Here is a 27,343-nt window from a genome sequence, read left to right on the forward strand (position 1 = left end):
CAGAGCAAGTCGGACTCTGGCGGTCGACAAGAATTTTAATTTTAAAAGAAGCAAGCAAATAGATAATAGATTTAATGATTATTTATTATATGTACATTACTGGTATCGATCCTGTCAGTGGGCTCCTTGGGCTATCAGCCAGTGCACCACGACTGGTATATCAAAGAATGTTGTATGTGTTATCTTCTCTGTGGGATGGTGCATATAAAAGATCCTTTGCTACTAATTGAACAACGTAGCGCCCAGTGCAGTGGACCTGAGAGAGAAGCTGTGGGGACCGGCGACATCGCTAAGGCAGACGGCGGAATTCGTCCACTACCCATCTGAAATGGCCAGAATCGCTGAAGAAGAAGGACAACAATGTAGTGGGTTTCCTCTCTCAGTGTTGGACATCCTAAAGCTATGGTTAATACATCAATTTGCTCTAGTGGTGTCGTTAAACAAAACAAACTTTAGGTTGCTTTTAATAATAATTGCAATGCAGGTAATTATTTAAATGCTATTCAATCTTCAGTTACTATTAATCAGTATTTTGTTCTTACGTGCACGTGTGTGTGTTGTGTGTGTGTATGTATGTGTGTGGGTGTATGTGTGTGTGCTGTGTGTGTGTGTGTATGTATGTGTGTTTGTGTGTGGGTGTATGTGTGTGTATTGTGTGTGTGTATATATGTGTGTTTTGTGTGTGTATGTGTGTGTATGTCTGTGTGTATGTGTGTGTGTGTGTGTGTATGTGTCTGTCTTTCTGTTTATGTGTGTGTCTGTGTGTGTATATGTATGTTTGTATGTGTGTGAGTGTGTGTGCGTATCTCTCTCTCTCTCTCTCTCTCTCTCTCTCTCTCTCTCTCTCTCTCTCTCTCTCTCTCTCTCTCTCTCTGTCTGGGTGTGTGTATGTGTATGTGTGTGTGTGCGCGCGTGTGTGTGTGTGTATATATATATATATGTATGTGTACACACACACACACACACACCTGATGCGCGGTTGGTATAGGATCGATTCTCGTCGGTGGACCCATTTGGTTATTTCTCGTTCCAGCCAGTGCACCACGACTGGAATATCAAAGGCCGTGGTATGTGCTATCCTGTCTGAGGGATAGTGCATATAAAAGATCCCTTGCTGCTAATGGAAAAATGTAACGGGTCAAAATGACGATATGTTTGACATCCAATAGCCGATTAATAATAAATCAATGTGCTCTAGTGGGGTCATCAAACAAATACTTTTTATTGTGAACGGTGTCTCGACTAGACTGCAGCGTCAGATGACCTCGGAGCGTGACCTATATTCACAGCTTGGAACGCTTCCAATCTCGCCCTAAACGAACACACGTGTGTTTTGAAAATGCGCCCACGAGGCCGGTGGCAGTTAGACAATAACAGATCCACCTATGTTCATCTCTCGACCAGGTTGCCTCCCCTTGACTATCCATTAAACTCTACGACACGAGAGTAAAATTGGCAGTGTGGTTAAAGAAAACCTGTTTAAATTTGTTTTATTCATTTATATGAACCATGCATAAAGAACATCATTCTACCCTCAAAAGTAGTTGTAATCCATGTCAAAATGCGTAGTGATTCGTTTACAACCATATATATCTATTTAGTGGAAATGCTAATGTGAATAAATGCTGTTATCCAGATTCGGACATTTTCATTTATTTCGGGCAAAAGCCAGCCTGTCCCCCAACAAATACGGGAGCCCGTACACTTATGGATGGAATCACCTTAGTGGATCCATTGATTGCGTTTTTCACCCGCCCAACCCAGTGCCCCACGACTGGTATACCAAAAGGCCGTGGTATGTGCAGTCCTGTCTGTGGAAAAGTGCATATAAAAGATCCATTGCCAGAAAATAATTTGAGGGTGCGTAATAAAAATAAATGCCCTACTAAGTGGTTATGGGTTTGAAATCTTTTGAAATTCCACACTGATTTGTATGTACTGGGGGGGGGGGGGGAAGCGGCGAGACGTAGCCCAGTGGTAAAGCGCTCGCTTGATGTGCAGTCAGCGTGGCATCGGTCCCTGTCGGTGGGCCCAATGGGCTATTTCTCATCTCAACCAGTGCACCACAACTGGTATATCAAAGGCCGTGGTATGTACTATCCTGTCTGTGGGATGGTGCATATAAAAGATCCTTTGCTACTAATGGAAAAAAGGTACCGGGCTTCCTCTCTAAGCCTATATGTCGAAATTACTACATGTTTGACATCCAGTGTGCTCTAGTGGTGTTGTTAAACAAAACAGTTGTTTTTCATGTACTTTGACAACGTTTAAACAGCACTTCTTTTTCTATAACCTTTTTAAAAATAATAAAACTGCATCCATTAATTTTCAAGATTTTAGGGTACGTAATTTTACCCTTTGTAACCTCTGGCAGAAACCTTGCTTGCTGCTAATGGAAAAATGTAGCGGGTTTCTTCTTAGACTACTTGTCAAAAACGACTTAATATTTGATATCCAGTATCCGATGTTTAATAAATCAATGCTTTAGTGGTGACACTGGTGACGTTGAACAAAACACACTTCAACCATGTAATCAATAAATTAGGATTTCTGCGTTGTTTCTCGGGAACTCATACCATCTCGTATCCTCCGGAGTCGGGGCCCGTCCGCACTACTATACCAACCCATGAGGACTGGACTATACCCTAGTCTGATTCTCTCTCTCGTTCAGACGGATCTGGCTTCTCAAGATCTGTATTTCAGCACAGCACTACACCTTCAACGTCTATTGACTGTCAATATAGGGGTTTTCTTGGCGGGATGCAACCCATCTCGTCCCTACAAGCTGTGCACCCTAACGGCCTTAACGAGGCCACTCATGTGGAAATATAGATTGGACTTTAAACTTTTAGACCTTCGTTCAAAAGTTGATGTCGAAATTACTTCGGTTTTTTTTTTAATATTATTAAATAGTCCGATCCTCTCTTCTTTCTCTTATTTATATTTGGACTATCCTTCTAAAATGCTCCAAATTATATAAATATTCGACCGAGCAGTCAATTCTTTTTATTTTTGGCTTGTAACTTTTTTTTACTAATTGCTATTTTCAAAATTCTGCCCATTTTTAACTCTACACTCCCCCCACCCACCCCACCCTCCATCCCGAGTCAGGCCACCGATCTTAACAAATTTCTTTTTGACCACCCGATCTAATCTAGCGAACAAATTTAATGAGTAGAATTTTCTTAATTAATTATATTAATTAGAGATTCGCATCAAAGGCCCACTATTTAATTTTTGGGTGTAAATTTCAAAATTGTCCGCTGAATTTTTTTCTGTCCCGGGACAAGCCCCTGGCTATCCAGAGACAAGCCCCGGGACGGACATGCTCGAAACTCTAGTGGTATATGAGCATGTAAAAAGTATTCGCACTCGCACTCTCGGGAACTCGTCTCGTGCCCGACCTGGTTAAAAATAGACACACGCTCACATAACGGAAATACCTGACGTGGATCAACGCCGTGTCACATGTATGAAAATTCCATTACTAGTTATTAATAGTGACAGGTAATGACTACTACGCTTTGAAAAGGTGTGTACAGTACATCACTTCACAACACTGGATTTCTAGTGATCATTTTATTAAAACACAACATATTCAAGCCTACAAATTAATTAAAACAAAAATTCACCCAGCGAATAGGCGATCTAAAGATATTTTATTAAAATCTCACCCGATATATACACAGTAAAATACACGACAAACATTCTTAATAAACAATATAAAGGCCACTCCTTATGGAGTTATGGGAGACTAAACAATCACGTTAATATTAGTAAAACATACATGCATATTATACATAATATATTATATAGCATAAAATACATAAACGTCAGAGACAAGTGGTCAGGAGCTCAGGTTTATTACAATATTCACATACGCGTACGAAGCGGGTGTGTGTGTGGGGGGGGGGGGGGGGGTGAGGTGTGGAGGTGGGGCAACTCCAGTGCTGGAGCAAATCCTTAAAATCGCGGAAAAACGATGGAGATATTCGGGCAAAAGGAGACGGCCTAAAACCGTTTCCTCATGTATTTCCATCATTCTACCCACAATATTAGTTGTAATCCATGTAAATATTCGTAAATTCGTTTGCAACTCTATTTAGCTGCTTGGAAGTAATGTTAATAGGAATAAATGTTCTTATTCAGATTCGTGAAATTTGGTTAAATTCGGGCAAAAATCACGTTTAATGTCCCGTTGAAAATCCTAATCAAAGTGTTCTGGGATAACAATAGACGTACTCACCTAAATACGGGATTAAAACGTAGCTCGGTACCTTTGTAGGTTCAAGTCTAAGCGTCAGTCATGGTATGGTATGGAATAGAAAGTTGCATGAAAAAAGTATCACACTGCGACAAATGTGTACAGGCACAACACATCGGGTGAAAATGGATTTTAACTGTAGAAGCAATAGTAAAAATATTCTGATAAAATCTCGATTGATAGTTTGTATGATTAATGCTGACCATTTACAGAAGAACCTAGATTATTTCGCCAAGTATTGTAAATTGTGGAAATTGCAAGTGAATGTTGGTAAAACAACAATTGTAGAGTTTGGATCTAAGAGACACAATGTGAATTTGAAAATAAATAATAATAATAATATGAAGATAGTTCATCAGTATGACTATTTAGGTATTGTATTTTTTAAAAATCAGACATTTCCTCTCTGCTAAAACGGCTATAGTGAATAAGGCAAAACCGCAATGTATTTACTTAATGTTAAAAATCTCTTTTTACCTGTGGTCTTTCAGTTGTTAGTTTTTGATAAAATACTTCATATTCTTACGTATATGTGGGGTTTTAGTAATACAGACATGATAGAAAATCTATTATTAAACAAATTAAAGAATATTTTACCAACTGTATCAAAACTGTCACATTTTAGTATCCGATTCCTCCTAGTGTCTCTTTTATCGCCTTATCAAACATAATGTTAATTTAGAAAATTATCTTGGTTTGTTACAAAGACAATTATCAATATCAATTACAAAATTTTCTCACAATAGTTTGGACTAAACGTTATTTATTTTTAAGCCGTTTGTTTTCTAATTTGCACACACAAATGGTGGGTTTCTTTTTTTTTCAAAACACTTTTACTTTTCTTCTTCCGTCAACTCAAACTGAAATTATTTACAAAACACAAAGTTCATGAAGGCTGGGTTAGACTACCAATTTGAAGTTTGGAGTCAATATTAGGATTTTACTAACCCTCCCATATTGCCTCGGGTGAGATTCTGAGACACTATTTCCTAGCCTTAAAGCGGGTGACCACGATGACACTGACATGATCTTGCAATTAAAACTCCCACAATGACACTGCGCTAACAAAAGGTCAGGAAAGAAATGTTTAACGAGACCCATCACTTAGCCAATTAAAAGGTCAGGAAATTAATGTTTGTTTGACGAGACTTCAACAGTTTCGACTATAGCTATTCGTGTCTAATATATGACGTCACTACGTCCAGGTAGTCGGAGAAGACACCCGCTATCACCACACAGGTTACTCATACAGAGTAGCAGCAAAAACTTTTAATATATACTCAGGCCCGCAGTAACCGGGGGGTGGGGGCATGACTGTCCCCTCCCCTACTCGAGGACGAAAATGTACAGTTTGTTTTGGTCCTACTCTGTGTAAATAGAGGTAAAACTATAGCTTGTACCCCTTTCCCCCACTAGAGGCCACGAACCCTCACTTGAAATCGTGCCCTCTCCAGATATCGTCCCCACGGGACTGCACATTCCACAGACTTACAGCACGTCGCTGCCTTTGATATATCAATTAGCTAGGAATTGATTGGAATGGAAAAATCCACTGCATGTCAGGCAAACGTTCTACCGCTGATTAACAGCCCTCCAAAACAATGAAGAAAATTCTTCAATTAAAACAATTAAATGTAATAATCTATGGTGTTCGAATTGTTACACTATCGGTTACTAGAAGAACACTAACGGTGAACACTGCAACCACTACCAGTGTTCATCGTTACACTATCGGTTATTAGAAGAACACTAACGGTGAACACTGCAACCACTACCAGTGTTCATTGTTACACTATCGGTTATTAGAAGGACACTAACGGTGAACACTGCAACCACTACCAGTGTTCATTGTTACACTATCGGTTATTAGAAGGACACTAACGGTGAACACTGCAACCACTACCAGTGTTCATTGTTACACTATCGGTTATTAGAAGGACACTAACGGTGAACACTGCAACCACTACCAGTGTTCATTGTTACACTATCGGTTATTAGAAGGACACTAACGGTGAACACTGCAGCCACTACCAGTGTTCATTGTTACACTATCGGTTATTAGAAGAACACTAACGGTGAACACTGCAACCACTACCAGTGTTCATTGTTACACTATCGGTTATTAGAAGAACACTAACGGTGAACACTGCAACCACTACCAGTGTTCATTGTTACACTATCGGTTATTAGAACAACACTAACGGTGAACACTGCAGCCACTACCAGTGTTCATTGTTACACTATCGGTTATTAGAAGAACACTAACGGTGAACACTGCAGCCACTACCAGTGTTCATTGTTACACTATCGGTTACTAGAAGGACACTAACGGTGAACACTGCAGCCACTACCAGTGTTCATTGTTACACTATCGGTTACTAGAAGGACACTAACGGTGAACACTGCAGCCACTACCAGTGTTCATTGTTACACTATCGGTTATTAGAAGGACACTAACGGTGAACACTGCAACCACTACCAGTGTTCATTGTTACACTATCGGTTATTAGAAGGACACTAACGGTGAACACTGCAACCACTACCAGTGTTCATTGTTACACTATCGGTTATTAGAAGAACACTAACGGTTATTAGAAGAACACTAACGGTGAACACTGCAACCACTACCAGTGTTCATTGTTACACTATCGGTTATTAGAAGGACACTAACGGTGAACACTGCAACCACTACCAGTGTTCATTGTTACACTATCGGTTATTAGAAGAACACTAACGGTGAACACTGCAACCACTACCAGTGTTCATTGTTACACTATCGGTTATTAGAAGAACACTAACGGTGAACACTGCAACCACTACCAGTGTTCATTGTTACACTATCGGTTATTAGAAGGACACTAACGGTGAACACTGCAACCACTACCAGTGTTCATTGTTACACTATCGGTTATTAGAAGAACACTAACGGTGAACACTGCAACCACTACCAGTGTTCATTGTTACACTATCGGTTATTAGAAGGACACTAACGGTGAACACTGCAACCACTACCAGTGTTCATTGTTACACTATCGGTTATTAGAAGGACACTAACGGTGAACACTGCAACCACTACCAGTGTTCATTGTTACACTATCGGTTATTAGAAGAACACTAACGGTTATTAGAAGAACACTAACGGTGAACACTGCAACCACTACCAGTGTTCATTGTTACACTATCGGTTATTAGAAGGACGCTAACGGTGAACACTGCAACCAATAGTTTTACAGTTACTGTTATATGGTAGAAGCACATTAAGCGATGCCAATAATAAGGAAATATTTACTTATGTTCAAATATATATTAAAAAACCCCTCATCGTTTTGATTAATAAAGTATTATTTAAATTACCAAAAGGATTATTTGTAAATGTGATAGCGAATTTAACTGCACGTGATGTACTATTTGTGTAATCTTTTGTATCATATTTGTTTTTCTTACACTGGTTATCCATGAATGTATACATGTAGTTTATATTTACAGCTATGTAATATAGGTCGCCATATATATTGTATGAATATAGAAGAGGGCCTCGTAAGTTGTCAAACTTGTGCCCAATTCTTTTGTTCTTTGTACAATAAAATATGTTTGCAAAAACACTGCAACCACTACCAGTGTTCATTGTTACACTAGGGGAATAGCTTCCACGGCTGGTGGTTTGAGCTATCCTGTCTTGGAACAATGCACACCAAAGATCAACTGCTGCTTCTGGAAAAAACATGTAGCGGGTTTCCTCTCTAAGACTACGAGTAAAATATTCAAACAAGTCAATGCGCTCTAATGGTGTCGGGTGGGGGCGGGGGTACGTAGCTCAGTGGTACAGCGCTCGCCTGATGCGCGATCGATCTAGGATCGATTCCCGTCGGTGGGCCCATTGAGCTATTTCTCGTTCAAACTAGAGCTACGCAACTGGTGTAACAAAGGCCGTGGTATGTACTATCCTGTCTATGGGATGGTGCATATAAAAGATCCCTTGCTGCTAATCGAAAAGAGTAGCCCATGAAGTGGTGACAGCGGGTTTCCTCTCTCAATGTATGTGTGGTTCTTAACGATATGTCCGACGCCATATAACCGTACATAAAATGTGTTGAGTGCGTCGTTAAATAAAACATTTCCTTCGTTCCTAGTGGTGTCGTTAAACAAAACAAACATTAGATGAACAGCGAACAGTAATAGTCTCTAGTGGGAACTATTAAATCATGTAAATTCCGAAGTACGTCGACTGTGGCTGTTTGACAAGTCTATCCACCGACGACGTCCTCACCATCACCGTGGCCCCGACCTCCAGATGGTAGACAGCACCGATGTAGGATGGCGCGAAGGCGGGCTTCCCTCGTCGGACGTTACACGTCGACTGCGGGTTGGACGACAGCTCTTGGACTGTGGACATTGGTGTCGTGGGAACGCGTTTGTACAGGTTATGATAAAGTTTGGCGTGCTCGATTTCCTTAGTCTGGTTGCTGTAAAACACGACATTGCTGTAGATGAAATAGTACCCTTCTTTCTCCACCCAAATCCCTTCCTCAACGACACTGAGTCCGTCTTTCACAAACGATCTCTTCCCATTTGTTTTCCACCGGAGAGTCGAGATAAGTTTATCTGAAAAAAACACCAAACCCAGGATTATTAAACTATATATTTAGGGTATTTGAGGAAATTCTACGTAATACGTAAAATAAATGAAATGAAGCGTTTTATTTCATAACTTTACCGTTTTACAGAGTAGCAAATCCATGCGCATTTCGCAATACTAAGTATCTTGTTATTATTAATGATATTTATTGGTATCTTTTAACATCGCTTCGTTTGTTTACATTGTATGTACCTAGTTATTGCAGCTTTTTATACAGAATGTACCAAGATTGTTGTAGTCCAGAGCAGTGCATCTGAAAATAATACATTGTTTTTATTGTTATTCAGCTGCATTTATCGATGTAAATAGACAAAGTTAAAAGTTGATGCTTGTACTGTCTAACAGACACCACTAGAGCACACTGATTTATTAATCGTCGGCTATGTGATGTCAAACATTTGATAATTCTGACAGTCTTGAAGAGGATACATTTTTTTTCACTAGAGGCAAGGGATCTTTTATAGATACTTACCCACAGATAAACATACAGACGGACACATAGACAGTCTGGATGGATGGGGTATAACGAATATGTATTATGCTAAGAAAACGTAAAATCGTAAAATCTATTACAGGCGTTACCTTTCCAGATTTTCTGGATTTTTAACTGGGAGTGCTTTCTGTGGTATTCGCACAATACATGACAAGCATTTTCAACGGATCTGTATATTTTACTTACAGTATCCTCATCATTTATACTTTTAATATCTGAATTTGAGCTGGATGCTAAAAAGTATTAGGACTTTCGACAAAAGTCTGTCTTTCCAGGCGCGTGTACGGTGGGGGGGGGGGGGGGGGTCGGAGGGGTTCGGGGTTTAACTAGCATTATGAAAATTGCATTTTATTTCTTGGAATTACAAACACCAATATGGCACACAAACACTTTGGATGTACGGAAATGGATAACATTTAAGTAATGTCTGATTTCAGCAATAAAAAACGCGGATCTAATAGTGAAAACGACGCCGTGTAGACATCAACAACTAGGGTCTGCCACTTTAAATCCCACCTTTATCATAGCTGAGCATAACTAGTCTGAACGCGACCGAGACTACATTGTTTTAAATCCCACCTTTGTCATAGCTGATCATAACTAGTTATTGGAGCGGTTTTACAGAATGTGCCAAGATTCTTATTCTGACAACAGTCTGAACGCGACCGAGACTACATTGTTTTAAATCCCACCTTTGTCATAGCTTATCACAACTAGTTATTGGAGCGGTTTTACAGAATGTGCCAAGATTCTTATTCTGACAACAGTCTGAAAGCGACCGAGTCTACATTGTTTTAAATCCTACCTTTGTCATAGCTGATCATAATTAGTTATTGTTTTACAGAATGTGCCAAGATTCTTATTCTGACAACAGTCTGAAAGCGACCGAGACTACATTGTTTTAAATCCTACCTTTGTCATAGTTGATCACAACTAGTTATTGGAGCGGGGTTTTACAGAATGTGCCAAGATTCTTATTCTGACAACAGTCTGAAAGCGACCGAGACTACATTGTTTTAAATCCCACCTTTGTCATAGCTGATCATAACTAGTTATTGTTTTACAGAATGTGCCAAGATTCTTATTCTGACAACAGTCTGAAAGCGACCGAGACTACATTGTTTTAAATCCCACCTTTGTCATAGCTGATCATAACTAGTTATTGGAGCGGGTTTTTACAGAATGTGCCAAGATTCTTATTCTGACAACAGTCTGAAAGCGACCGAGACTAACATTGTTTTAAATCTCACCTTTGTCATAGCTGATCATAACTAGTTATTGGAGCTTTTTTTACAGAATGTGCCAAGATTCTTATTCTGACAACAGTCTGAAAGCGACCGAGACTACATTGTTTTAAATCCCACCTTTGTCATAGCTGATCATAACTAGTTATTGTTTTACAGAATGTGCCAAGATTCTTATTCTGACAACAGTCTGAAAGCGACCGAGACTAACATTGTTTTAAATCCCACCTTTGTCATAGCTGATCATAACTAGTTATTGGAGCTTTTTTTTACAGAATGTGCCAAGATTCTTATTCTGACAACAGTCTGAAAGCGACCGAGACTACATTGTTTTAAATCCCACCTTTGTCATAGCTGATCATAACTAGTTATTGTTTTACAGAATGTGCCAAGATTCTTATTCTGACAACAGTCTGAAAGCGACCGAGACTAACATTGTTTTAAATCCCACCTTTGTCATAGCTGATCATAACTAGTTACTAGAGCGTTTTTTTTACAGAATGTGCCAAGATTCTTATTCTGACAACAGTCTGAAAGCGACCGAGACTACATTGTTTTAAATCCCACCTTTGTCGTACCGCGCATCAGGGTCCATCTGAAGATGAGCAGCGGGTTTCTGTTGAGTTTTGTCTTCGTTTACAACAGCAGCAACTTTCCTCACCCTCTGGAGATGGTTATCTGAAATAACATTACGAACTAAGTGTAATACGTGGTCTATAATACGTTTACAACAGCAGCAACTTTCCTCACCCTCTGGAGATGGTCATCTGAAATAACATTACGAACTAAGTGTAATACGTGGTCTATAATACGTATACAACAGCAGCAACTTTCCTCACCCTCTGGAGATGGTAGTCTGAAATAACGTTACGAACTAAGTGTAATACGTGGTCTATAATACTTTTTTTTAAAACAAGACATAACACACACACACACACACAAATACACACACATACACAGACACACAGACACACACACAATACACAAACATACACACATACATACACAAACACAGACACATACACACAATATACAGTGTTGTATCAGTCTTACTATATCATGCTCTCTCTCTCTCTCTCTCTCTCTCTCTCTCTCTCTCTCTCTCTCTCTCTCTGTCTCTCGCTTTTTCTCTGTGTCACTCGCTGTTTCGTTGTCTGTATCTGTCTCTCTCCATCTCTGTGTCTCGATCTGTCTCTCACCCTGTCTGTTTCGCTCTCTCCCCGTTCGTCTGTTTCTCTCTCCTACCCCCTCTCCGTCTGTATATGTATGCGCGGGTGCGCATGTATGCGCGAGTGCACATGTATGCGCGGGTGCGCGTGTGTGCATTCATACGTTCATGTGTGTGTATGTGTTTGCCTGTGTATATGTGTATGTTAACAGGTGACGTAACTTACCATGCTTTATATCTCTTTCATAGTTATCTTCCAGGTGCTGAAAATATACAATTACAACAATGCAATTGCCACCTTATAATGTCAGACGCATGGAGTGCATATTGTGTAGGGATATGCTTAGTCTTGTAACAAATAACGTCTAGTATAAAATGAAAGGATTGCTTACCGATAAGTCAGCACATTCCTTAATTATAGGCTATTAACGTCGTGTTTATAAGGATACACCCTACATATTTTACCTATTCTAAATCTGTTTTTCTTGACATACCCGTGAAATCTGAACTACAAAACCGTATCTCTGTACAACGTAGAGTCGAATAGGCATTTGGCAAACTAGTGATTCCATGAATCCCTGTCTAGTACCTCGTCTATAGGAGGACAGCCACTGTAGTATCTCTGTCTAGTGCCTCGTCTATAGAACAGCCACTCCAGTATCTCTGTCTAGTACCTCGTCTATAGGAGGACAGCCACTCCAGTATCTCTATCTAGTACCTCGTCTATAGGAGAACAGCCACTCCAGTATCTCTATCTAGTACCTCGTCTATAGGAGGACAGCCACTCCAGTATCCCTATCTAGTACCTCGTCTATAGGAGAACAGCCACTCCAGTATCTCTATCTAGTACCTCGTATATAGGAGAACAGCCACTCCAGTATCTCTATCTAGTACCTCGTCTATAGGAGGACAGCCACTCCAGTATCTCTATCTAGTACCTCGTCTATAGGAGAACAGCCACTCCAGTATCTCTATCTAGTACCTCGTCTATAGGACAGCCACTCCAGTATCTCTATCTAGTACCTCGTCTATAGGAGGACAGCCACTCCAGTATCTCTATCTAGTACCTCGTCTATAGGAGAACAGCCACTCCAGTATCTCTATCTAGTACCTCGTCTATAGGAGGACAGCCACTCCAGTATCCCTATCTAGTACCTCGTCTATAGGAGAACAGCCACTCCAGTATCTCTATCTAGTACCTCGTCTATAGGAGAACAGCCACTCCAGTGTCTCTATCTAGTACCTCGTCTATAGGAGGACAGCCACTCCAGTGTCTCTATCTAGTACCTCGTCTATAGGAGGACAGCCACTCCAGTGTCTCTATCTAGTACCTCGTCTATAGGAGAACAGCCACTCCAGTATCTCTATCTAGTACCTCGTCTATAGGACAGCCACTCCAGTATCTCTATCTAGTACCTCGTCTATAGGAGAACAGCCACTCCAGTATCTCTAGTACCTCGTCTATAGGAGGACAGCCACTCCAGTATCTCTATCTAGTACCTCGTCTATAGGAGAACAGCCACTCCAGCATCTCTATCTAGTACCTCGTCTATAGGAGAACAGCCACTCCAGTATCTCTGTCTAGTACCTCGTCTATAGGAGAACAGCCACTCCAGTATCTCTATCTAGTGTCTCGTCTATAGGACAGCCACTCCAGTATCTCTATCTAGTACCTCGTCTATAGGAGGACAGCCACTCCAGTATCTCTATCTAGTACCTCGTCTATAGGAGGACAGCCACTCCAGTATCTCTATCTAGTACCTCGTCTATAGGAGAACAGCCACTCCAGTATCTCTATCTAATACCTCGTCTATAGGAGGACAGCCACTCCAGTATCTCTAGTACCTCGTCTATAGGAGGACAGCCACTCCAGTATCTCTATCTAGTGCATCGTCTATAGGAGGACAGCCACTCCAGTATCTCTATCTAGTACCTCGTCTATAGGAGAACAGCCACTCCAGTATCTCTGTCTAGTACCTCGTCCATAGGAGGACAGCCACTCCAGTATCTCTGTCTAGTACCTCGTCCATAGGAGGACAGCCACTTCAGTATCTCTGTCTAGTGCCTCGTCCATAGGAGAACAGCCACTCCAGTATCTCTATCTAGTGCCTCGTCCATAGGAGGACAGCCACTCCAGTATCTCTGTCTAGTACCTCGTCCATAGGAGGACAGCCACTTCAGTATCTCTGTCTAGTGCCTCGTCCATAGGAGAACAGCCACTCCAGTATCTCTATCTAGTGCCTCGTCCATAGGAGGACAGCCACTCCAGTATCTCTATCTAGTGCCTCGTCCATAGGAGAACAGCCACTCCAGTATCTCTATCTAGTGCCTCGTCTATAGGAGGACAGCCACTCCAGTATCTCTATCTAGTGCCTCGTCTATAGGAGGACAGCCACTCCAGTATCTCTATCTAGTGTCTCGTCTATAGGAGGACAGCCACTCCAGTATATCTAGTAACTCGTCTATAGGAGGACAGCCACTCCCAAGGTGATCCTTTACTGGACATTACATCCTTTTGAAGGCAAACCCTAATATATTTCACAACAAATCATCATATGAAATGTTCCAAGTATATTTCATTTAATAACAGTAAACATTTTTATTATTTACATCACACCTTTGCTTTAAATGAAAAGTGTGGAGTTCCTATATAGCATCATTGCATGCTTGAGCTAAGGATTCCTCTTTATGCTAATGTGAACATCCATATTTCCGGAAACTGTCGATCAAACCGATCAGTGCCATTTTTCGATTAAAGAAGATTAACTGTTTTCGACTAGTGTTCGTTATCATTATTCGTAGGTTTGCAAAACCACAAAGTAGTTCAATATGTTCTCAAATGGAAATGCATTTTGAATAATTGAATCGTATCGATAAATGTTACAGTTATGACAAAATAAATTTACCTTTCGCATAATACTACGAATACGTTCCCCGTAGCCATCGTAACAGCAAGACGAAGAACCATTGACGGTTTTGTTGGTTGCAGTGACGTCACAGCACGTCTCTTCTGGTTTACATGTGACCTTGTGACAGATCTCCGAGTTACTGAAGATGGTAGAGTGCGGTTTCGTGTACAGCTGTGATGTTTTAAACACCAGGACAGAGAGCAGCATCACATTTGTAACCATCAGGAAAATGGCCACAGTCTGACGAAATGGAAACATTCTGCGTGTAGAATGAAACTGTAAAAAAAGGAGAATTTAGCTCGCAGCTAGGGAGTTACTCTGTAAAATAAGATATTTAACATAAATAAGTAAGATAAGAAGACAATTAGAAAGTAACCAGTGCAAGCAAGTACATAGTATTTTGATACTAGTTTTGGTGTCGGGAGGAATTTGAAACTGTGCCATTGTATTCCTTTTAGGTCATTCACATTAGGAACTAAAGTAATAAAGTTTTGTAGGAGGCAGAAGGAGCTGCATTAATGCCATGGTTAACTAATCCCTTAATTAACCAATTTTGACTTAGTGAAGTTTAAATAGTTTTGATGTCGAACACTGATGGAAATCAAAGATACCAACTTAGCAGAATCAATGCAACATTCCATCAAAAGTATATAAGGGATCTTTGATTAACCAATGTTTGTTTTCATAACCAAGAAACATGTTTGAAATCTAGATTAACTAACGTACTTCTCTGATTAACCCTTTATCTTCTATATGCACTTTAGTTTGGTGTCGGATGGAAATTAAATTTCATACATTTCATCAGTATAATTTTAGTGAACACGTTATACCACACCTAGATATATATTTTAGTGCTTTCTTCATCATTATACTTTATTAAGAAATGACAGTCATAACTCTTTCTGACTTTGCAGATATTTAAAGATGCCCTCCAAAACAACAAACAAAAAACCAAATCATCGCATATCAACTCTGGCCTTACAATGAACAACTGTATAGTGTAAACAAATAGTCAGTTTCAATTAGGTCTACAATTGAAAATATGAACATGAATAACAAAAACCCAAATCTAGGTATACCCACTCTGGCCTTACAGTGAACAACTCTATAGTCTAAACAAATATTCTGTTTCAATTAGGTCTACAATTGAAAATATGAACATGAATAACAAACAATCATTATTTTTAATGTACTATACAGAACATTGTGTTTAAATAAAATGTTAATATAGCTGGTTTCACTACATTGGCAGAGTGTGTACACATGCATTTAGGTGAATTCGAGGAAGTGCTTCGTCGGAAAAGTTTTAAAACTTGATATCCTGTAATGCAATTTCCTGTTTTCTACAAGTAAAATTCATCGTGACAAATGGTTGTGAATGCTACACTTTTATTGCCATTTTTTATATATATATTTATATACATGTGTATTATACTATTTAATCTGAATATCGGTATTATAGACACCACAGTCATGACGATGTGCCAAAATAATTAATTACAACGAACAACGGTTTGGTCTAATCAAATAATGTGTTGCAATTACAATCACAAATATGAATTATAATTGAAAATAATAATGTTAAATTAAAATATAAAAAACAGAGGAGAAAATGAAATATCTCATTTTGTAATGTATTATTTTAAATTACTATGTAGAACACATGTTAAATTAGAACTGGGTGAACTCATTTAGTATCGTTTACTAAAATTCATGGGGAGTTCCCCTGGAACCTTTTTAAACTAAATGTCCTGAAATGCAGTTTCCTGCATTCTACATGTAACATCAATTTATCATGATAAACATAAACGTACGAGATAGGTGGGGTGGGGGTGGGGGGGGGGGGGGGGGTGGTGGTTGTGTAGAGGGTGGAAAGCCTCACAGGGCTGGAGAAATCCTCACATTCGGGCAACCCACAGTAAGGTCTGCCCGCCTGGCGACCGATTTAAAAAAAAAAAAATTAATCAGTAATTAATAAATAAATAAAAGTACAGCTATGTAGCCTACTTTGCACCATGAAAAAGTGTAGGTCTGCTTTTACATATAAACATATGCCCAATATAAAAATAGGTGTAGGGGGGGGGGGGGCAATGAAATTGTTATAACTGTGTAAGCAAAGGTCGTAGCATAGCACACGACCCCTCCCCCTCTCTCCAAATGTTTCTATTACATCTCTCTGTGTAGTAAAATAAGCAGTATGCAAATATGTTATTTAATTAGGTCCACAGAGGTCAAAAGGTCATGATGATTGAACAAATTTGATAAGTTTTGTATTACACAAATTTAGTTCAATTTGAGACAAGTAAATGACCAACAGACAATGTTATTGCCATAATTCTGTAAAAACTTAGTAAATATGAAAATACGTCTTCAGAATCTTTTCAAATTAAAATATGGAAAGTGAAACATTAACATTGTTTATAATAACATGATCAAAGCATCGAAATCATTAATTATATGCAAATTACATCAAAGTATGCAAGACTTTCAACCACCAATATAAATTACAAACGATTACAAAAAATAATGTTCTTTCAAATTCAGCCATGGTGGTTATATCTTTGAACGTCATTTTCTCAATTATTGCCGGGTTACAGAAAGTCTACCCTCACTTTTCTGTCTACCCACAGAGTGTACTTATTTAATATGAAGAATCACTTAAGGGACATTTTATGCACACGGGGATCACAACCCATTTTTGGGGGTACACTACATTAGTTTCAACCTCTGGTGTATATTGCATAACAATTGTATAACAAATAAAAGTGTATTTATTTATTGTCAATGGATAATAGTATTTGTACAAAAAAATCAATATCACCAAACACAGCCACGTCTATTTTTACACCGTAAATATTTCACTGTGCACCTCGAACTTTATCACGGAACTCTCTTCTTTGATACAATGCAACCTACAGTATGTACCTCGGTAAGTAGCCCAAGTATTCGGTATGAAATAATCGGTACAGCAGTATATCTTCGGACCCCTTCGTCAGTTTTCATTATTTTAAAACAGTTAAAGAAAATGAAATGTGTTTTAATTATGGATACTACAAGTGAAATTTGTACTGATCGACAATTTGTTTTGTTTAAACGCGAATATAGGCGAATGGTATACTAATGGTCAGTGCGGGATTAACAACGTAGCAGATGTAGGAAATGCTACGGGCCCCGCGCCTTCAGGGGCCCCGCGGATCTCCTTTTTTTTTTTTTTTTAGTTTAGTTTAGATTAGTTTAGTTTAGTTTAAACTTTATACAGCACGAGCGCGGCGTGCTAAAAGTGAAGGGCGCGTGCAATCGATAGATAGAAATTCTGCCCCGGCATAAAAACGCATGCGCGACTGTGTTGTCATCGGTAATTTGATACGCTGGTATTATAAACACATTTTACCGTAAACCTTTTTTGAGTTGCCCACTCTAATTATAGTGCCCCTCCCTCTTTATCGAAATTTTATTAGATGTTGGCGTGTGTATGATAGCACACTCACACGCACAAATATATCATATTTATGCACGCGCACACAGACACAAACGCAAAGGTACCCACGACAGGCGAGTTGCAAAAGGTTTCTGATGAGACCACACCACCTTACGTTTTCTCAGTCTCGATCGTTGTGCCGTCTTGCTATCAACAGCTCAAGAAACAATTCACGTAGGCTACAGGTCTCGGAGATAGCCGAGGATATCCCACTGATGCTGATCGGAATTGAACGACAAACCGTAAACAAAAAACCAAATCTAGGTATACCCACTCTGGCCTTACAATGAACAACTGTATAGTCTAAACAAATAGTTAGTTTCAATTAGGTCTACAATTGAAAATATGAACATGAATAAAAAACAATCTATTATTTTTAATGTACTATACAGAACATTGTGTTTAAATAAAATGTTAATATAGCTGGTTTCACTACATTGGCAGAGTGTGTACACATGCATTTAGGTGAATTCGAGGAAGTGCTTCACCGGGAAGTTTTAAAACTTTATATCCTGTAATGCAATTTCCTGTTTTCTACAAGTAAACTTCATCGTGACAAATGGTTGTGAATGCTACACTTTTATTGCCATGTTTATATATATACATGTGTATTATACTATTTAATCTGAAGATCGGTATTATAGACACCACAGTCATGACGATGTGCCAAAATAATTACCTACAACGAACAACTGTTTGGTCTAATCAAATAATGTGTTGCAATTAAAATCGCAAATATGAATTTTAATTGAAAATAATAATTGAAAAAAGAAAAAACAGAGGAAATGTTTTTGTAATGTATTATTTTATATCATTATACACATGTTAAATTAAAACTGGGTTAACTCATTTAGTAACGTTTACTAAAATTCTTGGGGAGTTCCCCTGGAACCTTTTTAAACTAAATGTCCTGAAATGCAATTTCCTGCATTCTACATATAACATCAATTTATCATGATAAACATAAACGTACGAGACAGGGGGGTGGGGGGGGGGGGGGGGGTGGTTGTGTAGAGGGTGGAAAGCCTCACAGGGCTGGAGAAATCCTCACATTCGGGCAAAAACGATAGTGATATTCGAGCAAAATGAGCTGACCTGAAACCGTTTTACCATGTATTTCCATGACAAATGCTGGTAAATGCAAATATTTAGCAATTATCCCAAACTGCTGGGGGTGGCTAACCTCTCCCACCTCCCTACTCCACCATGCATGGTATTTGTTTGACTCTCCCGAGGCACCTCCTAGTAAAGCACCCGATGTGGTGTTTTCTAAAATAGAACCGATATCAAAGATAGACTCCCTCGCCTGATTAGGTTACGGAGCGGTATCAAAAACCGTATATCACAGCCAGTTATGGATTTGGACTTCTGAGACCTTTGTGGTAAAAACGTTCGATAGTTTAGGCAACTGAATTGTGACTGTTATAGACAAATGGCAGATAGTGAAGAGACACCACGTTGGTTTTCTCGGTGACCCGCAACAGTCATAACAAAAGTAACGTGTCCCGTTTCTGTGGGGACAGAAAGTCATCAGCAGTTCTCTTGTAAAATGTGTCATGACAATCTACATAGTTTTAGCTTCCAGGAACCATACAATTAGTGTACTGCCTGGGTGTGTTGATCGCTGCTTATATCAGTTTTATTAGTAAAAATTAACGTTATTGGTAATAGGAACTGATTTGGCACATTGGGACCTGTAGGCTGTGTATGTTATATCAAGACATTTGGTAATATTCCTCGATAGTGCATACACATGCTTATTGAAGCGGTACATAGTTGTGTTTTACATTAGAGTGCGGTATTGTCGTTATACCTATATACTAGGATTGAAAGAGTAAACCGTACATAGTGAATACATAAAGCGGTACATAGTTGTGTTTTACATTAGAGTGCGGTATTATCGTTATACCTATATACTAGGATTGAAAGAGTAAACCTTACATATTATGATACACTTTACCTGTGTCAATACACTCGGTACTTTCCGTATTTAAAGTTTGTTGTCAGTCGGCAACCCAGATCTTTTAGATTCTACTGGTTTTCCTAACTTTCAAGCATAGTTTTAAAACATACATACATACATACTACATACATACATACATACATACATACATACATACATATATATATATATATATATATTGTGGGACAAAAACACAAGAACAAAAAACAACAACTTGGGCTTCTATTCCTACCGGAATTAATTTCCTTCTACAGTAGTGACAGAAATACTAGTCCGGCAAATTAGATATCCGTTTGTTATACTCTGCAATTTGCACGAGCTGCCAGAAAGACACGAGAAAAAAGTGAGCTTTTGGCAGTCTTCCCTCATAGTGTGATGGATAAGTGTACCATTGTCTTAAGATTCTTTTATCATTCTCTTCAAATCTCCATGTCAAAAATTTTTGTAAGTTTGTAACTTAATTTTATTTTTTTTACGTTATAGACTTGTGGATCAGATATGTGAGTAAATTTTTGTAATTGTCTTACATGTTTGTTAGCATATTGAAGTATGACAACTATCTTTCTTTTTTCAAAAGTATATAATGCAACTACAGATATAAAGTAGGCTATATGTTCATGTGTTCAACAACAAGAAGAAATATAAATTTTAAAAACCCAATATGAAGTCCAAAATTGTTTTCAAAAAATATATAAAAACTGGTAACACCAAAAAAAACCCGTAACATTTGGCGAACAGCAAAAGATAATTTGTAAATACACCAACATAATTTTTAATAATATGTTTTATAAGTTTATATTTTGACTGTAAGTCACAATCCGATTAATTGTGATTTTTGTCCGATCGGACTTACATTCCTCAGAATCCTAGTCTGTGGGACTTGTATTCCTAGGAATTTAAGTCCATGGGACTTACATTCCAGATACTCCTAGTCCACAGGACTTTCAATCCAAGTATTCATAGTCTGCTGGAATTTTAAATACGATATTTTGCTTATTACATATATATGATTCATAAACATCCCTGAAATAAAACTTTGAACACTGTACTTAGTTCTAGTAGTTAGTACTAAATTAAGGCGTCGGAAGATGGCGGGCAACTGGGGATGGGGGGGGGGGAGGAGGGGGAGGAGGGGGGAATGACACTTATTAAATGTAAGTTCATATTGTGCATATTGTGCCCCCGAGTTTGAAAGAAAAAAAAGATAAACCTTAATAAAAAACATTTAACATAATTTTTTATCGATTTTTTATCTGTTAGTTCGGACTAAGATAGCAAAGAGCCCAGAGTCTGACATCTCATATGTTAGACCATGTTTGAAAATGAGAAAAATTGACAAAGCAGGCACATGTTCAGTAAGTTATGCCGGGAGGAGGTCTAGACTGTGGCAAGTAGAAATTTGCTTTGAAGAGGGGTGTTTAGACCACTCCACCCCACTCCGCACCCTATTGTACACGCGCCTGCAACATTATTGACAAAAAGGCACAAACTTAAAATTATATAATAACATGATAATTTATATAACGCAAATATAATTTTGTTATAGTTCAGTTATTATTATCAAATATCAGTACATAATGTCTGACAGATAATTTTGTTGGTATATCATATGGGCAAGTTATACTTATTTGCGAGTACGAATACATGTAACATGCTTCGAATTATGGAAAATGTTTTCGAGTTTTTAAACATTACTTTTAAATGTTTAAGCATTTATTAGTTGGAACAACACGCAATAAATAAAGACCTTGGTTCTGCTCATGTAATAAGGTCAACAAAATGTGTACCTACTCTTGAAAATTATATAAATGGAAAATATTTGAATAATTAGAAAATATTTAAATAAAGAGAGGGCCGTTATCCTAAGTTAATTAAATAAACCAGAAAGGAAACTACCTTTTGTTTTGTTTTGTTTATCCAGCCCGACTTGCATTCCTAGGTATATTCATCTTCATAAATTAAGGCTAATATTCGTTCCACGTATTCAGCCTTGATACATGTCGTCAAGAAATCGTGCCACAAAATGCTTAAATTTCATTGGATGCGATGAGATCTGATTGCAACGAATCGCAACGCTCCTTATAGATTCCCTTGTTATTGTAAACAAAGATGGCAGCGTCAGCGTCCGACGGTTATTTTTTTATATTGCTTTCAAGATTGTCACATGTTACCGATGCTGTGATTGGGCAGCGATGTCATCGTGTAAGGGACATAATCAGTGTTACAAATTTTCTTCCAAAAGAGGGCGCTAGTAGTGGATATCAGTAATCTTGACTACATGTATCAAGGCTGAATACGAGGAACGAATATTAGCCTTGATTTATGAAGATGAGGTATATTAGACCAAGGACCTGCATTCCTAGGAGATTAAGTCTGGGCAGACAAATGTTCCTACGGACTTGCATTCCGTTTACAACGGTATATGGGTTGGAAAATACCCTGTTGCCTCAGGTGGGATACGAACCCAGAGCCTACCAGCGTCGAGTCCGATACCGTAACCACTACACCACCGAGACGACCCTAAATCGTAATATTTACTTACCGATATAGATGTTATTTCTTTGTGTATCTAGGCCTTGACAAATAGTTTGAAGTCGATACCCGCTGATAATGAAGCTGACGACTGAAGTGTGACGAAGGTGTATCACATACTGAGGTTTCCCTACCCGTACATAGACTAATGACGCGTACTGCCTGTCAAGTCGTAAAGAGATATGTGTGTATTCCACTGAGTTGTGTAATTCAACTTAAATTAGCGAATGCGCACCTGGCGTACGTTAAGCGCGTTGTTATGGGCCTTATTTCTAATAACAATGAATAACATTACTTCGTTGTTAGACTCGAGCTGACCTGGGTGTCAAAGGCATGCAGAATATTCTGAGGTGGGAGTCTGGTAGCTTGTTTTGATATGCTAATAATTAAAAATGTCGATCTCGTATCATTGAATGAATTCAGCGCTATGTCATCGTGTCTAGGGATCTAAAGGCAACATATCACTGATGCAAGACATACAACAGACAGGGTCGTTCAGCTTATACATAACATACCAGCTCGAGTGTTCTCTAACCTATTTAGCTGTTATATGTTTTAATCAGTCGCCAAACACACTTTCAGACGACTGCATTTACAACACAATATCTTGGTGGGTTTTTTATTATATCCATTGATCTCATAGTAAATACATAGTAAGATGTTTCAGGGTTAACACCGATTGATAAAAAAAAGTATAGGAAACGATAGAAACGGATAGGTAACTAAAATGAAACAAAAGTATAGGTAATGTAATAATATATATGATACAAAATATATTTTTTGAAAAGACACATTTGAATGTATTAAATCATTTGGATACTTTTTACAGCTCTTTGGTGAAACTCTTACACAGTGTTTTATCGCTTTAGATGAAGTGACAGACTTGACTGCTGTGGTGGCAGTACTCATGGCGGATGCCACTAGTGGAGCAGGATATGACCGACATTTCGCGAACACTTGATGTCATCACTGATATGACACTGATTCATGAATGCATGTCACCACAGCTGTATGTATTCTAATGAGCTCTGTCCAGTGCTATTTTTGATTTAGTAGCTTCAGAATTGATCTCCAACATAATATCTTGGGGACAAAATTGATCTACAACGGGTCATCTCTTGCACGTGTGTAAGAATCTGAACGACAAATCGTAATACATGATCAGGGCCGTATCTGTGCATAATGCAGATTTTATTCCTCTTGCACCGCCACAAAGAGGTCTGCCACTCCCCTAGAAGATCCGTCCAAGGATGTTACATACCACCTGCAGCGCCTGTAAGACAACTGCCATTCCCAAGACTAGTTTAGAAAATAAAACTTCGTTCAGATAAAGTAGGACGTATCCGTTGGTGACTCCGCAGCGATGTTTAGATCACCACAAATTCCAAGCAGTTACTTTACTTATGGACAGACAAGGACTGGGATGTGAAAAACGATAAAAATTAAAAGATAAACCTTACAGCAGAGAAAGTAAACAAGTACAAAACTACATTTCTATATATCCCGGTTTTTATTTCATTATTTTTGTAATACACAACACCAATACAATATACATTTTCTATAGGTACTAAGTAGATATAGAATTAATGTTTATTATAGTAACATTAATCTGCTCATTATTATTTGTCTTAACTCCCAGAATATTTTCTTTTGTCAGGTTACTTACCATATTTGTTTCCTAATTCATTCTTGTAACTGGATCCAAAGAGTGTTGATTTTTATATACATTCCCAATATATATATATATATATATATATATATTTATTTATTTATTTATTTATCATATAATATTTTACATTTTCAGTGCAATGAATGTATGTGATATTTTTAAGATCACATACTTTAAGAATTTGATAACTTTGCAAATTAGATGTAAAATAATCGAGGTCACGGCACTAGGTTTATTGACATTTAAGCAAACGTACTTGTGTGACACTCCATAATTGACGTATGCATTCATAGTCATCGAATAAAAACATTTCAATGGCAATTTGACACTGAAAGCTGTCCAGCGTTCAGAAAACAAAAAAAACGTTAAGCCCTAATTTGTTTTGATGTAAGGACTTCCAAAATGACGACATTCGAGTTTGACGTCATTTCCATTCAAAAATACACCGCGCCACATATTCTTACGTCATTTGAATATCTAGTAATGGCGGACTGTAATTAAAGTTGCGTTGTACAGTTTACAAAAACACGTTGTATTAAACTTGAGATTATATTATTACCCTCGTGTATTTCGGAATCGTCAATATCATATATTAGGAATAAACGTAATGTATTATGCTCGCATAATACAATTTTTATTCCTAATATATAATGACATACCGAAAAACACTCTGGTAATAACCCCCACCCTCTCTCTCTCTCTCTCTCTCTCTCTCTCTCTCTCTCTCTCTCTCTCTCTCTCTCTCTCTCTCTATCTCTATATATATATATATATATATATATATATATATATATATAAACAGTAAAACTACATTTTTGATGAAAGTGAAACATTTTATTGTAGAAATAGACACAGGAAAACAACTGTAATTTTTTTCCTAAAATCTAAAGTTTGTTTGTTTAACGACACCACTAGATCACATTAATTTACTGATCATCGCCTAATGGATGTCAAACATTTGGTCATTTTCACATATAGTCTTAGAGAGAAAACCCGCCACATTTTCACATTAGAAGCAAGGGATCTTTTATATGCGCCATCCCACAAACAGGATAGCACATACCACGGCCTTTGGTAAACCAGTTGTGGTGCACTGGCTAGAATGAGAAATAGGCCAATGGGTCCACCAACAGGGATCGATCCACGAATCTGGCGGACGTTTTACCACTGGGCTACGTCCTGCCCTCAAAAACAAACTAATAAACCCGGCTTTAATACAAATCACAGATTTCACCACGAAGGAATAGCTACATATTTACACGTGAACTGTTATATTTCACCACGAAGGAATAGTTATATATTTACACGTGAACTGTTATATTTCACCACGAAGGAATAGTTATATATTTACACGTGGACTGATATATTTCACCACGAAGGAATATCTACATATTTACACGTGGACTGATATATTTCACCACGAAGGAATATCTACATATTTACACGTGAACTGTTATATTTCACCACGAAGGAATATCTACATATTTACACGTGAACTGTTACATTTCACCACGAAGGAATATCTACATATTTACACGTGGACTAATATATTTCACCACGAAGGAATAGCTACATATTTACACGTGGACTGATATATTTCACCACGAAGGAATATCTACATATTTACACGTGAACTGATATATTTCAACAGCTAGTTTCAAGTTATTGCACGAAAAATGGACGGCAGTGGTTTTTCAGTAATAAAGTATGTCGCAAATAACCATTCGCATGTTCTTCTTGCTGCTGTTTGAAAATAATACTAGGGCATATGTTGACGATATATGCATAATTCGAAACGGCAAAACCGTTATCTTTGATCTTCAAGCGATGTATTTATACATTTATCAACGCAACATTTGTGCGCAGTGTGTCAATCAGTCAATCATTTGGCACGTGCCTATATCCACTGAAGGTTCAAGCACGGTCGTCTTGGCGCATATCGTCTCATTTCTTCATCTTGGAATGCGTCCAAGACAGACACCATGAATAGATATATGTGCAATATTGCACCGCTTCTTCGACTCACGTTAAATGACACAACAGAATCGGTGAAGAGCAGAGATGAGAAACACCGTTTGGGAAACAGTGTTGTTGGTTCAGGTCACTCTCAGACTATTAAATCATGTAAATTCCTAAGTACGTCGACTGTGGCTGTTTGACAAGTCTATCTACCGACGATGTCTTCACCATCACCGTGGCCCCGGCCTCCAGATGGTAGACAGCGCCGATGTAGGATGGCGCGAAGGCGGGCTTCCCTCGTCGGATTTTACACGTCGACTGGGGGTTGGACGACAGCTGTTGGACTTTAGACCTTCTTGTCGTGGGAACGCGTTTGTACAGGTAATGACAAAGTCTGGCGAAATCGAGTTCCTTAGTCTGTTTACCGTAAAACACGACGTTGCTGTAGATGAAATAGTTCCCTTCTTTCTCCACCCGAATCCCTTCTTCAACGACAGTGAGTCCGTCTTTCACAAACGATCTCTTCCCATCTGATTTCCACCGGAGAGTCGAGATAAGTTTATCTGAAAAAAAACCCACCCAGTATTATTAAATTATATATTTAGGGGATTTCAGGAAATTCTACGTAATACGTAAAATAAATGAAGTGAAGCGTTTTATTTAATAACTTTACCGTTTTACGGACTAGTAGATCGATGCACATTGCCCACCTTGTTGCCTATATTTATACACCAAACAAAATAGTTCTTATTCAAATAATATATTTCGTAATACTACATATATTGTTATTATTAATGATATTTATTGGTATCTTTTAACATCGCTTCATTTGTTTACGTTGTACGTAACTAGTTATTGCAGCTTTTTATACAGAATGTACCAAGATTGTTGTTGTGACAACAGTCTGAAACAGACCGAAACTACGTTGTATTCGTTTTAAATCTCACCTTTGTCATAGCTGAGCATAACTAGTTATTGGAGCTTTTTTTTTTTACAAAATGTGCCAAGATTCTTATTCTGACAATAGT

The 27,343-nt window shown here is 38.4% G+C and overlaps 2 protein-coding genes across 3 annotated transcripts in view; both read right to left on the reverse strand.

Annotated features, from left to right (window-relative positions):
- Positions 1 to 8,333: 8,333 nt before the first annotated feature.
- On the reverse strand, positions 8,334 to 23,105 carry LOC121385997 (lymphotoxin-alpha-like). Its single transcript, XM_041516825.1, has 5 exons — positions 22,698 to 23,105; positions 14,712 to 14,990; positions 12,032 to 12,068; positions 11,205 to 11,315; positions 8,334 to 8,866 (listed from the first exon to the last, which is right to left on the reverse strand). Exons 2-5 carry the CDS (start codon positions 14,970 to 14,972, stop codon positions 8,460 to 8,462), a joined length of 816 nt encoding a protein of 271 aa, XP_041372759.1. The 5' UTR covers positions 14,973 to 14,990; positions 22,698 to 23,105; the 3' UTR covers positions 8,334 to 8,459.
- A 2,328-nt stretch (positions 23,106 to 25,433) lies between these two features.
- The window catches only part of LOC121386091 (lymphotoxin-alpha-like), a 10,387-nt gene continuing 8,477 nt past the window's right edge, over positions 25,434 to 27,343 (reverse strand). For both annotated transcript variants that reach the window (XM_041516921.1, XM_041516987.1), the window contains one exon: positions 25,434 to 26,878. In XM_041516921.1, the coding sequence (XP_041372855.1) occupies positions 26,472 to 26,878 (407 nt within the window). In that variant the 3' untranslated portion in view covers positions 25,434 to 26,471. The remainder of the gene's footprint in view (positions 26,879 to 27,343) is intronic.

The sequence above is a fragment of the Gigantopelta aegis genome, chromosome 1 (assembly GCF_016097555.1).
Source record: "Gigantopelta aegis isolate Gae_Host chromosome 1, Gae_host_genome, whole genome shotgun sequence".
Taxonomy (NCBI): Eukaryota; Metazoa; Mollusca; class Gastropoda; order Neomphalida; family Peltospiridae; genus Gigantopelta; species Gigantopelta aegis.